The sequence below is a fragment of the Ctenopharyngodon idella genome, chromosome 5 (genome assembly GCF_019924925.1).
Source record: "Ctenopharyngodon idella isolate HZGC_01 chromosome 5, HZGC01, whole genome shotgun sequence".
Classification (NCBI taxonomy): Eukaryota; Metazoa; Chordata; class Actinopteri; order Cypriniformes; family Xenocyprididae; genus Ctenopharyngodon; species Ctenopharyngodon idella.
The window spans coordinates 37398596-37412555 of record NC_067224.1 but is presented as its reverse complement, the minus strand read 5'-3'; the positions used below and the strand labels follow the sequence as shown (position 1 = coordinate 37412555).

The window sequence follows — 13960 nt, the reverse complement described above, 5'->3', positions numbered from 1 at the left end:
TTCAACTCGTCCTTTCTCATCTAGTCTGGACTGGCTCCTCCTTTGCTTTAATAAAACCCCACCTGTTCTTGCCGGATAATCCTGCAGCCCTTCACAACGGCGGGACTGTTTTTCAAACTGATGAATATCGTAACAGAGGACAATAACTGCTTTTTAAAGAGGAAATACGATATGTCCAGTTTTAAGTCTGTGCAAGAAGCCTGAACAGAGCGCAATAAGACATTATTGGGATTGAGGGGAAAAGAAAAGAAAGAATTAGCTTCAAAGAAACTTCTTAAAAGAGCCTCTTTCCTTGCTAATTTTAGCTGATTATAACTCAGAAATGATACTAAAGAGCTTTAGGATACTGTTACTTTGCAAAGTGTCGGGTAGCAGCTGAATGAAGAGCAGTTTGCTTTGAGAACACTATGTACCGCAGGTTTTATTCACCGAAGCTTCTCTGATATTCAGAGACCAGTGGTAGGAAATCGGACACTTTGTCCTACATGCTGAGCTGAACTCATCCATACCTTACCATTTGTCCTTGAACATTAAATCTTTACCTTTATGTATAATAGGTTGCATTTAAAGATGGCAAACCTCTAACCTTAAGTGTTAACCTAAGTAACTCATTCCCCACTGTGATACATATACTACCATTCAAAAGTCTGGGGTCACTAAGAGTTTTTTTTTTTTTTTCATTATTTGTTTATTTATTTATTTTGAAAGAGATGAATACTCTAATTCAGCAAGGATGCATTAAATTGATCAAACATGATAGTAAAGACTTTTACATTGTTACAAAAAATATATATATTTCAAAGAAACGCTGTTCTTTTGAGATTTTCAGTCATCAAAGAATCCTATAAAAAAAAAAGAACGGTTTCCACAAAAATATGAAGCCGCACAACTGTAATAAAAATAAAAACAATAATAAAAAAAAATGAGCACCAAATCAATCAGCATATTAAAATGATTTCTGAAGGATCATGTGACACTGAAGACTGGAGTAATGATTCAGATTTTAAATTGTAACATTTCACTGAATGTAAATATCTAACTATAATAATAATAATAATATGTCAATAATATTTATACATTTATACAATTGTAATAATATGACAATATTGTTGTTTTTACTGTATTTTTTAACAAATAAATGCAGCCTCTTAAAAATAAGGGTTCTTTATTGGCATCAATATGGTTAAAGAAACTTTAACATCCATGGAACCTTTCCATTCCACAAAAGGTTCTTTAGGATTTTTTAAAAACATAGTTCTTTTTAGAATGGTCACTGAAAGATTCTTTGGGGGACCTAAAAATGGTTCTAAAAATCACTGCACAAAAAAAATATTGTAATTGTATTTTTGGTGAGCATAAGACTTACCAACCACTATCTTCTGAATAGTAATGTATGCTTTTCTCCTGACAGTTGATAAAGTAGATGAAGGGGAAAAAATGCATTGACGTACATTAAACGAGGAACCCCAGCCATATCGGAATGTCATAAGAGAATTGGGAGTGGCATCTTTTGACTGGTAATTAAAAGTTCTATTTTGCAAGCCTGACAAAATATACCTCCATCTTTGCTCTTGTTAAAAAACCTTTCAAACTTCAAGATGGATGTTAATGAAACTTGCATAACTGTTATAAGGAAGAAAAAAAAACTTACCTGAACTTAATTACCATTGCTAAATTTTCTCACTTTTAGAAGACTTCATTATACAGGCTTATCTTTCCATATCTGATGTAACCAGATCCACACACTGAAACGAAGATTATTTGGCTGGTTAAAGGTCAAGGATTGATCAGTGCTTTGAACATCATGGGTAATTTACCCTTTTGAGCTGGGGGATTTGGTCTTAACCCTAACCTTTTTGTGAAAATGCTACAATAAAACTGGTTAGTGTTAAAGGGCCTCTTCAGTCGACTGTAAAATTACGCTAATGTTCAGAGATATGTTCAATCACTAACAATGCCAGATAATAATAAAGTCCGGGTGGCCTGAGAGATGCCCAGGTGCACTTGCAGCTCCTGGCAGCATGTGCGCTACTCTGAAGAGAATGATCCTCTTTGTGCTGCCATCCAAAACCTTTCATTTTTCTTTCATCACCCCTGTCTGAGGCTCAGCTTTTATGGTGTTCTCTTGAGAATGACAGCAAACAGCATTTCAGTTAATAATGTTTCTATTTTATTCTAAATTGTTTGAGAACATCAATGATTTTGACTTTTTAGTGAAGTATTCAACTTAAAGTGGTGTAAAGTATTTGAGTAAATGTAATTAGTTACTGTACTTAAGTATCATTTTGGCTACTTTGTACTTTGAGTATCGAAGATATTAGCAACTTTTTTCTCTACTTGACTACATTTTTGAATATGTTTATGTACTCTTTACTCCAATACATTTGTGATGAGTAATGCAATTACTCGTTACATTTTGTGAGGCACCTAACTTTTTCTGCAGCAGTTTATTTCTGCTACAAAAGAAGTGACGTTATCATCTACAGGGAATTGAAGGTAATATATCCTGTGCGTTTTGCTCTTACTCACCTAAACTCACAAAGCAGGGCAAGATTTTGAAGCTCAAAAAATGCTTCGATTTTCAATGCTTCTTTTCATCAAAGTGAGTGATTCTAGCCATTTTTCTTCAAGTACATGAACTCCTCTGCAATTTCTTGATTAGCTGAAAAAGGGCATTGGGCTTCAGGTCTGGTACTAAACAAAGTTTATACATTGTATTCAAAAAACATTCACTCACAGAACCTTTAAATGCTGTTATTAACAAATAGCATGTTAATGTAATCTTATCAACCACATTGTGCAAAGGAAAAATGAATAGATACTTACAGATTTGTTTATAGCCATCCATTATCCACAGTAACTCCCCTCAAATCATCTCGTCTACATTCTCTCTCACCGTATACATAATATATACACAAAAAATAAAACCACAAAACAGTCTGCTGATGTTACACGATTTATTAAGGCATAGTTCCCACAGGACCAACAGAACATCTCAGTGATTACAGTAAAGCATACATGAGTTGACTGTTGTTGTGCTGATCCACTTATATAATTATATTATGCCATAACTGCATAATGACGAGCACTGACATAACTCAGGACAGCAGCACAGAATTACTACAAGGCTCAGGAATAAATAAAGGACTACTGTATATTCATGTATATAAAGTGCAGTAGATCAAATCCAGGTCATATTTAATAAAAAAACAAAAGAAAGAAATAAGAAATCATATTTTTCTTGAATGAATATATGCATAGAAAAAAAAAAAAAAAATCTCATTATGCTGTAATGCAAAAAATATTTGAATTATTTTTATTTATACACAGTGGTATTATTTGTACTTGTTGAACTTTATTTTAATTTATTTAATTAACAATAACCTGATGAAATCATTTATTGAATGATAATTTAGCACTAAAATGTTCATAATTGTCATTAAAAAGGCAAAAAAGAAAATGGGTGGCCATAAAATGAGTTCATTTTCTTTATGCAATATAACATTTCTATTTCTTTCTTTGGATTTTGTCACCTTGACATGTTTTTGTGAAATTTATCCTAATAGGAGTGGTGTTTACAAAGCTTTCATTATGTGGGACACTTAAAGGGATAGTTCACCCAAAAATGAAAATTCTGTCATCATTTACTCACCCTCAAGTTGTTCCAAACCTGTATAAATTTCTTTGTTCTGCTGAACACAAAGGAAGATATTTTGAAGAATGTTTGTAACCAGGCTGCTTTGGGGCACCATTGACTTCCATAGTAGGAAAAAAAAAATACTATGGAACTCAATGGTGCCCCAAAACTGTTCAGTTTCCCCACATTCTTCAAAATATCTTCCTATGTGTTCAACAGAACAAAGAAATTTATAAAGGTTTGGAACAACTTGAGGGTGAGTAAATGATGACAGAATTTTCATTTTTGGGTAAACTATCCCTTTAATTGTATGTCTAATGAAACAACGTTGTGGGCCGTCAACTGATTTGATGTGCACTACCAAATTAAGGGTATTTGCCCAAAATGTGTGCACATTAAAACACAATTCTCTCTCAAACACAATTTGATAAATAAAATCCAGAGGAATGTGACGCAGCGAACGGGGGGTGTGAAGCAGAATTATAAGGGTTGGGAGGAGGTGCTGGATGAAGAGGGAAGGAAATGGAGCGGAAGCATTAATGAAAAAGTTCATAAAGTATTGGATGGGACGTGAAAGGGGAGGATAGACTATATATCAGAGCTCATCTCAGTGCACTGTTTGTCTGATATGTGGGATGCCAGCGAGTCAATGATGTCCAACAGCAGTGGTTGACTGAGCGATCGCAAGTTGGGGAGCTTGGACACCTTCGGGGAAGGAAGGAGAACCAAAGAAATAAATGGTAAACAACACAGGCCATGCAATAGACCGCAAATAAACAGCCAAAAAGAAACTGATAAGCTAACAGGGCCAAATAGCACCAGGATGTCAAATGTTTACGAAATTATGTTCATAAAGGCACTCAATGGCATTTAAAAAATACTATACTTGTTTAGTGTAACTGAAAGTGTGACAATGTATCACTAGTGAAGTAAATTTGAGTGACTGATAACACTGATAACATGATAAATAGGTCTAAATGCATATCAAACTTTGCCTTACATAGTTACAGATCTCTCTGTACTGAAATATGGTACGCATTAAAGAGCTCGTAGAGGTTATCCACGTTGCACCGAATATTTTGGTGGGTTTTTTTTTTTTTTTTTTTTTTAGCCGTGGCGAGGTAGCCAGCACACGCTTAGAGCTGTGGTCAATAGTACACCCACCTTGGTGAACTGATGGACTATAATATGCAGGCAGTGTTTCTTCATGTCCAGAGCTTGAGTCTTATCAGCCGCCTCCAAGATCTGAGGATAAAGAAGGGATGATGGCATGTGACTGCTGTTCTTTATCATCAAAGGGTTTGAACGTTATGAGTTACACTGGCGTTCAAAAGTTTGGGGTTGGTAAGATTTCATGTTTTAGAAAGAAGTTTCTTATGCTCACCAATGCTGCAGTTATTTGTAAATACAGTAAAAACTGTAATATTGTGAAATATTATTACAATTTAAAAGTTTTCTATGTGAATATATTTTAAAAAATGTAATTTATTCCTGTGATGCATTACTCCAGTCTTTAGTGTCACAAGAGTGCTGCTCATGAAATATTTCTTCTTATTATTATTAATGTTGAAAACAGTTGTGCTGCTTAATATTTGTGGAAACTGCCATACATTTTTTTTATTTTCGGAATTCTTTTATGAACAGAAAGTTCAGCATTTATTTGAAATAGAATCTTCTTTTGTAACATAAAAATCTAATGTCACTATTTAATCAATTTAAAAATAAAAGTATTAATTTCTTATTGACCCCAAACATTTGAACGGTAGTGTATGATATATGATACATACCTGCAAGACATTTTCTACAGTAACGTTCATCTCCAGATTTTGCTTGCAGTAGGCCTGCAGTCTATTGTTGGAGAAACCGTAGTAATAAGGTGCTGCAAACAGATATCTGTGCAGTAGTTAAGGACAAACACAATTTCAAATTTGATACAGCTCAGGTCCATCCTTTAATGGAATTCTTCAATCCGCCAGGTGAAAAAGTAACAGCACACCTCCCCTAAACAAGCTACTCTGTTTGAGGTATCATTCATGTCTCTAGCAGTGTTTCCCAAACTTTTTTTTTTTTTTTTTGGCCACGGCACAATTTTGATAAGTAAAAAAAAAAAAAAAATTTATACGGCACATCACTAAGCACTAAAATAACAAAAACTTGCATTGCTTCAAATGCCATATTAAAACTGGATATTACATTAAAAGTAGTACTCACATTTAATGTGAAACTTGAGCTTAAGTCGGGTATGAACACAATAAGTTCATAAACAGGTAACTATATGATTTTGTTGGTGGTGATGATAAAACAACAAATGTATTTATCGTCACTGTCTGGTAGAACCCTTGTATTTTTTAAATAATTAAACACAGTGTCATCAAAGTTGGTATTGTAGCTTTATATATAGTCAGACTTGTGCATGTGTCATTACAACATTTCATGAAATTCAAGCTCAAATGGAGTTACGAGTTTTTTGACCAGAGAATGACAGAGATATCTGTTTTGCCCGTCACTGGAAGAGCCGCATCTGAGACAGTCAGTGCACTTCATTACGTTTTCATCAACTTACAGGTTATAAAGTTTATTGTAGTTATATGGGCGTCAGTTTTTCTTGTTGTTGAATACATTTGGACAAAATCTCATGATATAAAAAGGTATTTAAAACAGTATATTGGCTACAACTAGATGGCAAATACCAGACTAAGACTCTTCTCCACTCTTCAAATACAAAAAAAAACATTAGCCTTTTATAGAATTGGCATTTCGTAATTTTCCACAGCACACCTGACAACTTGTCATGGCACACTACTGTGCTGAGGCACAGTGGTTGGGAAACACTGCTCTAGCATATGAGGGATGGGTTTCATTGAAATGTTTGTTAATATGACAAATAAACACATAAAAATAATAATATAAAAAGGAGTCAAAAGCATTTCAACAAGCATTATGCATGCTCTCAGAAAGAAAGATTGCACATTACAATATAAAATGTAGAACATGAAGCAGTAATGAGGATACAGTGAGTCCTCTGGAGGCATGTTGACATCCCCATAATAAATGTAGCGCAGCATAGACTCAAAGGCCTGTGTACTAGGAACCATTTCACCTATTGAAATGTTCACCTGCCCATCCTCTGGCATGAAGGAGCGGAACATGGCCTCAAAATAACTGAGAAAGAATTGAGGCAGTGATCAACTGGTAAATTAAAAGACACAGTCAAAATGATAAAGACATGTTTGGAATGCCTTACTAGTTTCTATTTATGTGGGGAAATTAAATAAAGTAATATGCAGTATGAATACCATGCATTTTGCTCATGGAATACCCAAATTAAAGAATAATAAAATATAAATAATATAATATTAACATAAAACTAATTATAAAACCAACAAAAAAAGAACAACCAAACTTACTAAAATGAAAAATATATTTAAAAAAACTAGTTGAAAATATGAATAAATACTATAATACTATATTAATGACACTAAAATAACACTGAACCAGAGTACACTGCCGCCAACTTAACCTTCCACTTCTAGGGTGATGAATGAACCATAAGTTATATCAACTGTGATTTACCTGACTCATTAAGACTTTTAAAAAATTGGAAGATTGAAAAAACAAAACAAAAAAACATTCACTTCCACGGACATCATTTGCTTGAATGCATTGAAATCATGTCATATGACAAGAACATAGCTCAATGTAGATGTTTATAAATGCATACTGCACCACACTATTATAGTATGCAGTAAATGTAGTTTAATATCTAGTATGCAGTAAGAACTATGGTAGTATTCTATTGAGAACACATCCATACACTTGTCTCCTTTAAAGGATTAGTTCACTTCAGAATTAAAATTTCTTGATAATTTACTCACCCCCAAGTCATCCAAGATGTTTGTCTTTATTTCTTCAGTTGAAAAGAAATGAAGGTTTTTGAGGAAAACATGCAAGATGAGCATTTATGGTTAACAAGTATATCATTTTTTTTTTTTTTTTAAATGACCAATCGTTTCGCTTGATAAGACCCTTATTCCTCAGCTGGGATCGTGTAGAGCCCTTTGAAGCTGCACTGAAACTGCAATTTGGACCTTCAACCCGTTGGTAACTGTTGAAATCCACTATATGGAGAAAAATCCTGGAATGTGTCCCTCAAAAACCTTAATTTCTTTTCGACTGAAGAAAAAGACAAACATCTTGGATGACATGGGGGTGAGTAAATTATCAAGAAAATTTAATTCTGAAGTGAACTAATCCTTTAATACTGAAAAGCGAGTCTTTGTCGAGGTATTGTTATAGGCCCTAGTGACTATTGTGTCCATTACCTGGAGCGAGCAGCAAGTATGGCCTTATGTGCAGGGCGCGGATGACCATCTAGCAAAAGGATGATGTCACAAAACTCATGGCCCGCCCCCTCCAGATAAGCCTTCATGTCCTGCACCAGAGATGTGCCTGAAACAAAGAAACGGCATCATGATTTTTGGAGCCATATCCCCAATTTTTAGATCAGTCCTGAAAGTGAATGTGCTTGCAAGGAAAGGACAAAGAGTGTGTGCTTATTTTCACCTATGTCCACCGGCTGATCCGAATAGACTCTTGGAGGAGGCTGCTGTTTGCGTCTCACTATCTCCACGATCAGCGGAGTGGACAGGTGCTCAAACTCTTTAGTCATGATGACCTGGTTAAAGTGACTCTCCTTGACCACAAAGTTCAGGCAATGTTCCTGGGGGGCGAAAATATAGATAAAGAAGAGAATTTGACTTTCTATCAAGGTTAGTTTGTGTTCAGGTGTGTCTTCAACTTTACCTTAAGCTGGTCCAGCTGAAGTTTGTTTGCGTTTTCACACACACTCAGGACGTTCTGCAGATCGACCGATGCCTCAATGTACTGAACACAGAGCTGCTCCAGTCTGGACAGTTTAAAACTCAAAGCAAGTTTATAAACGTCCATTATCAGCAGCACATCCTGCACATGACCTTGTGAAGAGAGATAAGGAAGACTCTTAGATGAGCGCTTTAAAATATGATCCTATGACGCCCTCTGTGCATTTTATTAAAGTGCCCCTATTATGATATTTTAAAGGTTCCTACTTTTGATTGATTCGAGCGTGAGTTCTCATCCTTTGGAAGTGCATGCAAAGGGGATTTGCTTTCACAGCACAGAAACCTTCTCAACATGTCGACAAATCAGACACTTCCAGGCCTCAGCTACAACTACGGTGTTTGAAGGCGGGTTAAATAGGGGCAGCCAATGAAGACCACAAGCTGGCATTATGCAAATTTGTTAAAAAACCTACATAGATATGTTACGGAAGTAAGACTGGAATCACTGACGACTCATTTCGGCAGTTCAGAATCGATTCTTTCTTTTGAGAGACACTTTGATCTTTGAAACTTTGCAGACCTTTTACATACAAAAACAACTATATTACACACTACATGAAAGGTAATATCCAAAAAAGAATAATAGGGGCACTTTAAACAGATCTACAGAGTACATATCTGAAAATAAACAGGTGTTTGGTGTAACTTACCTCTACGTGGGTACTGTATCTTGTCTGTGTACAGGAACTGCATCAAAACCTCAAATGGTTGAGCGTCTGCCTCTCTGATTGACACTTCCAATAAAGGAAGACCCCTTGAGGACCTTCCAGAGTTGTCCTTCTGACTGCCTGAGCCAGACTCCTCACTCTCCTCATTGCATTCAAGTTTACTCTTCTACAAAAAGAGGCAAAATATTATTTTACATTCTGATTAGCCAAAAGTAAATTGTTTTGGACAGAAAGGTACTTTAGAGAATGTACCTAAATGAAGAATAATGAGATATAAATAATACAAATAATCACATTACAAGGTAAACATCTACAAAAACATTTAATAAACATTTTGTAATATTAATAAAAAAATAAAACAAATCACAACATTTGACAATAGGGAATAGGGCACTGTGAACATTTAAATTAATGTATATCTACATAAAAAAAAGGAAAACGAAATAGACCTGTTTCTGTCGATCTCTCGCCTGTAGAATCTTCTTTCGGAGCCACTTACAGCGAGCTGTTACTATGGCAATATGACCCAGGACCTTCTCCTCCCTCTGTAAATGGAAACAGTACACAGAGAGATTAAAAGAGCTGATTTATTACTAAAACTAAAATGATTCAGAATGACAGTGTGTATCAGATAAAAAACATGTCATTTTTTTTTTTTTTTTACAGGATAAACTAACCTCCCCCAAGATAAACTCTACATCACAGAACTGACGGTTTTCCCACAGTTTGCCATAGTCCTCATGAAGTGTGCACTTTGGATAGCAAGAAAACTAGGACAAAAAATAATACTATTAATAAAGAGCAGTTAAATAATATAGTATATTTAATTGCATTAGATGAAGCAGGTGTATTTCTGGAGGTCAAGCACTCACCTGAAATCTGTACATTTCTCCACTGCGTACATTATTGTCCACAGTCCCTCCAAAGATGTACATGGCATCATGGATAACAGCCGCTGCATGGAACAGCCTTCCACTTGGCATCTGAGAGAAAGTGTTGTATGGTTATTCTGGTGCAACTTCACAAAATCAACAAGGTACATGGAAGAAAAAAAAAAAACAAGAGTATTTTTTTTTTTTTGAACAATACCAGCAACAATTGTGAAGTGGAGAGAACAAAATAATCAGAGTGTGGCTGAAAAAATACTGTTTATTATTTCACCACCAAACTGTTTATTTTCTCTCACCATCTGAGAGAAAGTGTCATGAGAGTTCAAAACGATCATTTACAAAGAACAAACACACCACAAACTAAAAGTGAAACCCTTTTCCCCCAAACTACAGGGGAACTCAATTATCAAACTCAAATGAATGGTGGAAACATCCACAATAGAGTTATGGGTGCTTATGATGTTGTTATGAAATTATAGGTACAGTCAAAGCCATAACTGTTCAGATTTATTTTAATTACTTAAACTGCATGTTTTTATATGGCTACAAACAAATACACTACCATTCAAATTTAAGTTTGGGGTCGTTAAGACTTTTAAAATCTCTTTGAAAGAAGTCTCTTATGTTCACCAAGGCTGCATTTATTTGATCAAAAATACAATAAAAACTGTAATATTGTGAAATTTATTACAGTTTTAAATAACTGTTTTCTATTTGAATATATTTTAAAATGTAATTTATTCCAGTGATGACAAAGCTGAATTTTTCAGCATCATTACTCCAGTCTTCAGTGTCACATGATCCTCCAGAAATCATTCTAATATTCTGATTTGCTGCTCAAGAAACATTTCAGCTTCTTGAACAGTTGTGCTTCTTAATATTTTTGATTCTTTGATGAATATTTATTTGGGAAAAAAAAATCAATTGTAACATTATAAATTTCTTTACTGTCACTTTCAGTCAATTTAATGCATACTTGCTGAATAAATTGCATTTATCTCTTTATAAAAAAAATAATAATAATATTTTTACTGACCCCAAACTTTTGAATGGTAGTGTATGTTAACAAACATTAAATTTCAATGGAAATATTATAGATTTGTTGTAATTATGTAAGCTGTGTTTTACCTCGCTGTCGGTGCTGGGCTGAATGACCTCCCAGGTCTGTGAGTCCACGTCATAGCAGTGCAGTTCATTGGGTAGAGTGTTGTCTGCTGCTCCTCCAAACACATACAGGTGACGATCAAACGCCACCATGGTGTGTCCATAGCGTCTCTGAGGGGGCGGAGGGGAGCCACGCAGTAAGTGCTCAGTTGGGATACGGGTCCATCTGTGGAAAAAATATATTTCTAATTGAGTACAACAATTTTATAGTTCATCTTTACTTAACATTGAACAGAATTAAAACATTTAACTGAACTGTCTGAAATTGTCATTCTTTGAAACAATCTGTATTGTATAACGCATTATATATAAAAAGTGACTTGACATAATAAAAACGTGTGTACATGTTACTCATAAAATGACATTTATCAATGTCCTCTCTGCTTGTGCTCACATGTGGCCTTTGAATTCAAACTGAAAGAGGTTGTTGGTGATCTTTGCTCCACTCTGACCAGAGAAGACAAACATCTTATCCCGACATACGGCTACTGGGAAGTTACAACAGGACGGTGGGATTTCACCGCTTTGTTCAATCTAAAAGAAACAAAGAAAGTGGTACATCAGAAACAAGTTATTATGCATTTTATAAGCTTAAAGGTGAACACAAACTAAATTTTAAATTAAACGAATGCAAAACCGAATGCACCTCTTCCCAGCATGCCTGCTCACGATCCTGAAGACTGATGGTCCACATGTCATTCAGCCTGTTGAAAACAAAAATTGGGTTCAGTCATAAATTAACAGTAACATTTTAAAAAATCCTATAGTTTTAGGTTGGAATAGATTTGTTTGTGTTACAACATTTTTAAATTCAATGCTGTGTAAAGAGGGGAATAGCATGCTTGCCTGGCATTTCCATCATATCCAGCAAAAATCCAGAGTTTGTCATTATAGACCGTAGCTCCATGAGCCGATCTGGCAACCAGACTGGAACATAAAAAACAAAAAAGTATGCGTGTCAGACAGACAATAAGACAACAATGATGAGAATGACTGAAAATATAATTGTTAAAAAATTATGATTTACCGTCCCTCCACCTTCCATTCTGTCCATTGCCCGGTAGCAAACTTGTACTCAAATAGATCATTTTTGTTTTTCAAGTTAGAGTTTGAATAGATGTCTCCAGTGTATCCACCTAAAATGCAAGCAAGATTACGCACACAGGAAAGGAAAACACAACATAGAATGGCACATTGAATGTCTTGTTTGAATCAATGAATGAATTAATTGAATCAACTTTGAGCTGAATAGAGACACTATTGTCTTCTGTAGAGTTGCTTACAGCTGAATTGAACTTGTTTCATAATTGATGAACTTTATACAGTTATTGAATTGAACTGACTTGAGCTGAATAATGACACTTGTTTTTTTTTAGAGTTGCTTTAAAGCAAATTTGAATTTGTCTCATATTTGATGAAGTTGCATCATTGATTCCATTATTTTCCTGTTTATTACTGTGAACTAAAGCTGCTTTGAGACAATCTGTATTGTATAAAGACTTGACTGGAGATTGAAAACCTACCAAACACAAACATGCTGCTTCCATACACAACTGCAGAATGGTGATATCTTGGAGCTGGTGGGGTGCCAGTAGTAAACGCCCTATTCAATTATATAAATTCATGTTAGAGGCTACAAAAAAAGCACATGCACCTCCACTCGACTGATATATAACACTCACCGACACCAGGAGCAGTCCTTCACGTCAAACCGCAACAAGTCATTAAGCATGTTCTTGCTGAAAGAAATGATCACCAGAGTGAGATCTTTCTGTATCTTTGGAGTGAAAGGAAAGTGGAGGAAAACCAAAATACTCACCCATTGTCTCCTCCAAAAACATAGATGGCATCCCTGTATGCCACGACAGTGTGTTTGCTACGCCTGCAAGAAACAGAACCCCATATACACACATATTTTTTACAGCTGAAAACCAAATATATTGTTAAATATGGAGTAAAACGTGTAAATAAATATTGTACCTTGCACCCACAAACTCATCACATGGTGGCAGCCTCCTCCAGCGGTGGACAGTCTCAAAAGGCCCGAAGTTGAGTGTCAAATACTCAACACTGTCAGAGCAGCTGTGGTCAAAATCAACACTGGGAGCAACTTTAGATTTACAAGACATGGCTCCAGGAAACCATGACATTCAGTTTATATCTAACAAGGTTTTGTCCAGCCGAAGGACCAAGACAAAAGAAAAAATCTAATCTGTTTGTAAGTTGTCGGACGGTTTGAGCTGTTTTGGGTGCATCTGAATCATGATGCCCAAAAGATTATGATTGTTTACAATCTTACCTTCAATCCGACGAGCTATAGCTACAAGTGTATATGATAATTCGTCATTTTTTGTAAATACTCTAAACGTCTAATAACAATTGTGACACCTTAAATGAACATAAAATATTAAATTAAACACGTCGATATGACAGAAGGGAATAATATTATTAAATATATACAGATAAGAATTATATCTCTTCTAGCTCCCGTGTATCTGAACGTCAAGGGAGGAGACGAGACTACTTGACATGCGCAGATTCACAGTAGACGTCATCAAAAACATAAGAGAGCCCACATAAAAAATGAATTATTCATATTTTATTCATCACCATTTATATTTTTAATATGCACATCTAAATGTTCTCATTTTTAGACGTACTAAAATAAATATAAAGGTAAATATACACAGAGCATAATTAAAAACGTACGCACGAGGTTGC

General features: G+C 35.1%; 1 protein-coding gene across 2 annotated transcripts; it reads right to left on the bottom strand.

Annotated features, from left to right (window-relative positions):
- Positions 1–2943: 2943 nt before the first annotated feature.
- lztr1 (leucine-zipper-like transcription regulator 1) lies at positions 2944–13767 on the bottom strand. 2 transcript variants are annotated; one of them, XM_051894941.1, is made up of 20 exons: positions 13220–13765; positions 13059–13121; positions 12922–12978; positions 12763–12842; positions 12267–12375; positions 12086–12166; positions 11886–11943; positions 11634–11773; positions 11204–11405; positions 10058–10168; positions 9863–9955; positions 9635–9730; positions 9168–9351; positions 8441–8610; positions 8201–8357; positions 7960–8086; positions 6650–6799; positions 5425–5530; positions 4802–4882; positions 2944–4342 (listed from the first exon to the last, which is right to left on the bottom strand). In XM_051894941.1, the coding sequence occupies exons 1-20, from the start codon at positions 13387–13389 to the stop codon at positions 4226–4228; spliced, it is 2352 nt and encodes a 783-aa protein (XP_051750901.1). In that variant the 5' UTR covers positions 13390–13765; the 3' UTR covers positions 2944–4225. The 2 variants fall into 2 exon arrangements, with proteins under 2 accessions (XP_051750901.1, XP_051750902.1); XM_051894942.1 differs by lacking the exon at positions 6650–6799 and having other exon boundaries at positions 5425–5485; positions 13220–13767.
- Between the last annotated feature and the right edge of the window lie 193 nt (positions 13768–13960).

Excerpts from the sequence above, each read along its gene's own strand:
- lztr1 (XM_051894941.1), bottom strand. The coding sequence starts at position 13,389 with ATGTCATGGTTTCCTGGAGCCATGTCTTGTAAATCTAAAGTTGCTCCC. Across the intron at positions 12,376-12,762 it reads AAGCAGCATGTTTGTGTTTG|GTGGATACACTGGAGACATC; the intron begins GTAGGTTTTCAA and ends CTTGCATTTTAG. Across the intron at positions 6,800-7,959 it reads ATACTTGCTGCTCGCTCCAG|TTATTTTGAGGCCATGTTCC; the intron begins GTAATGGACACA and ends ATTCTTTCTCAG.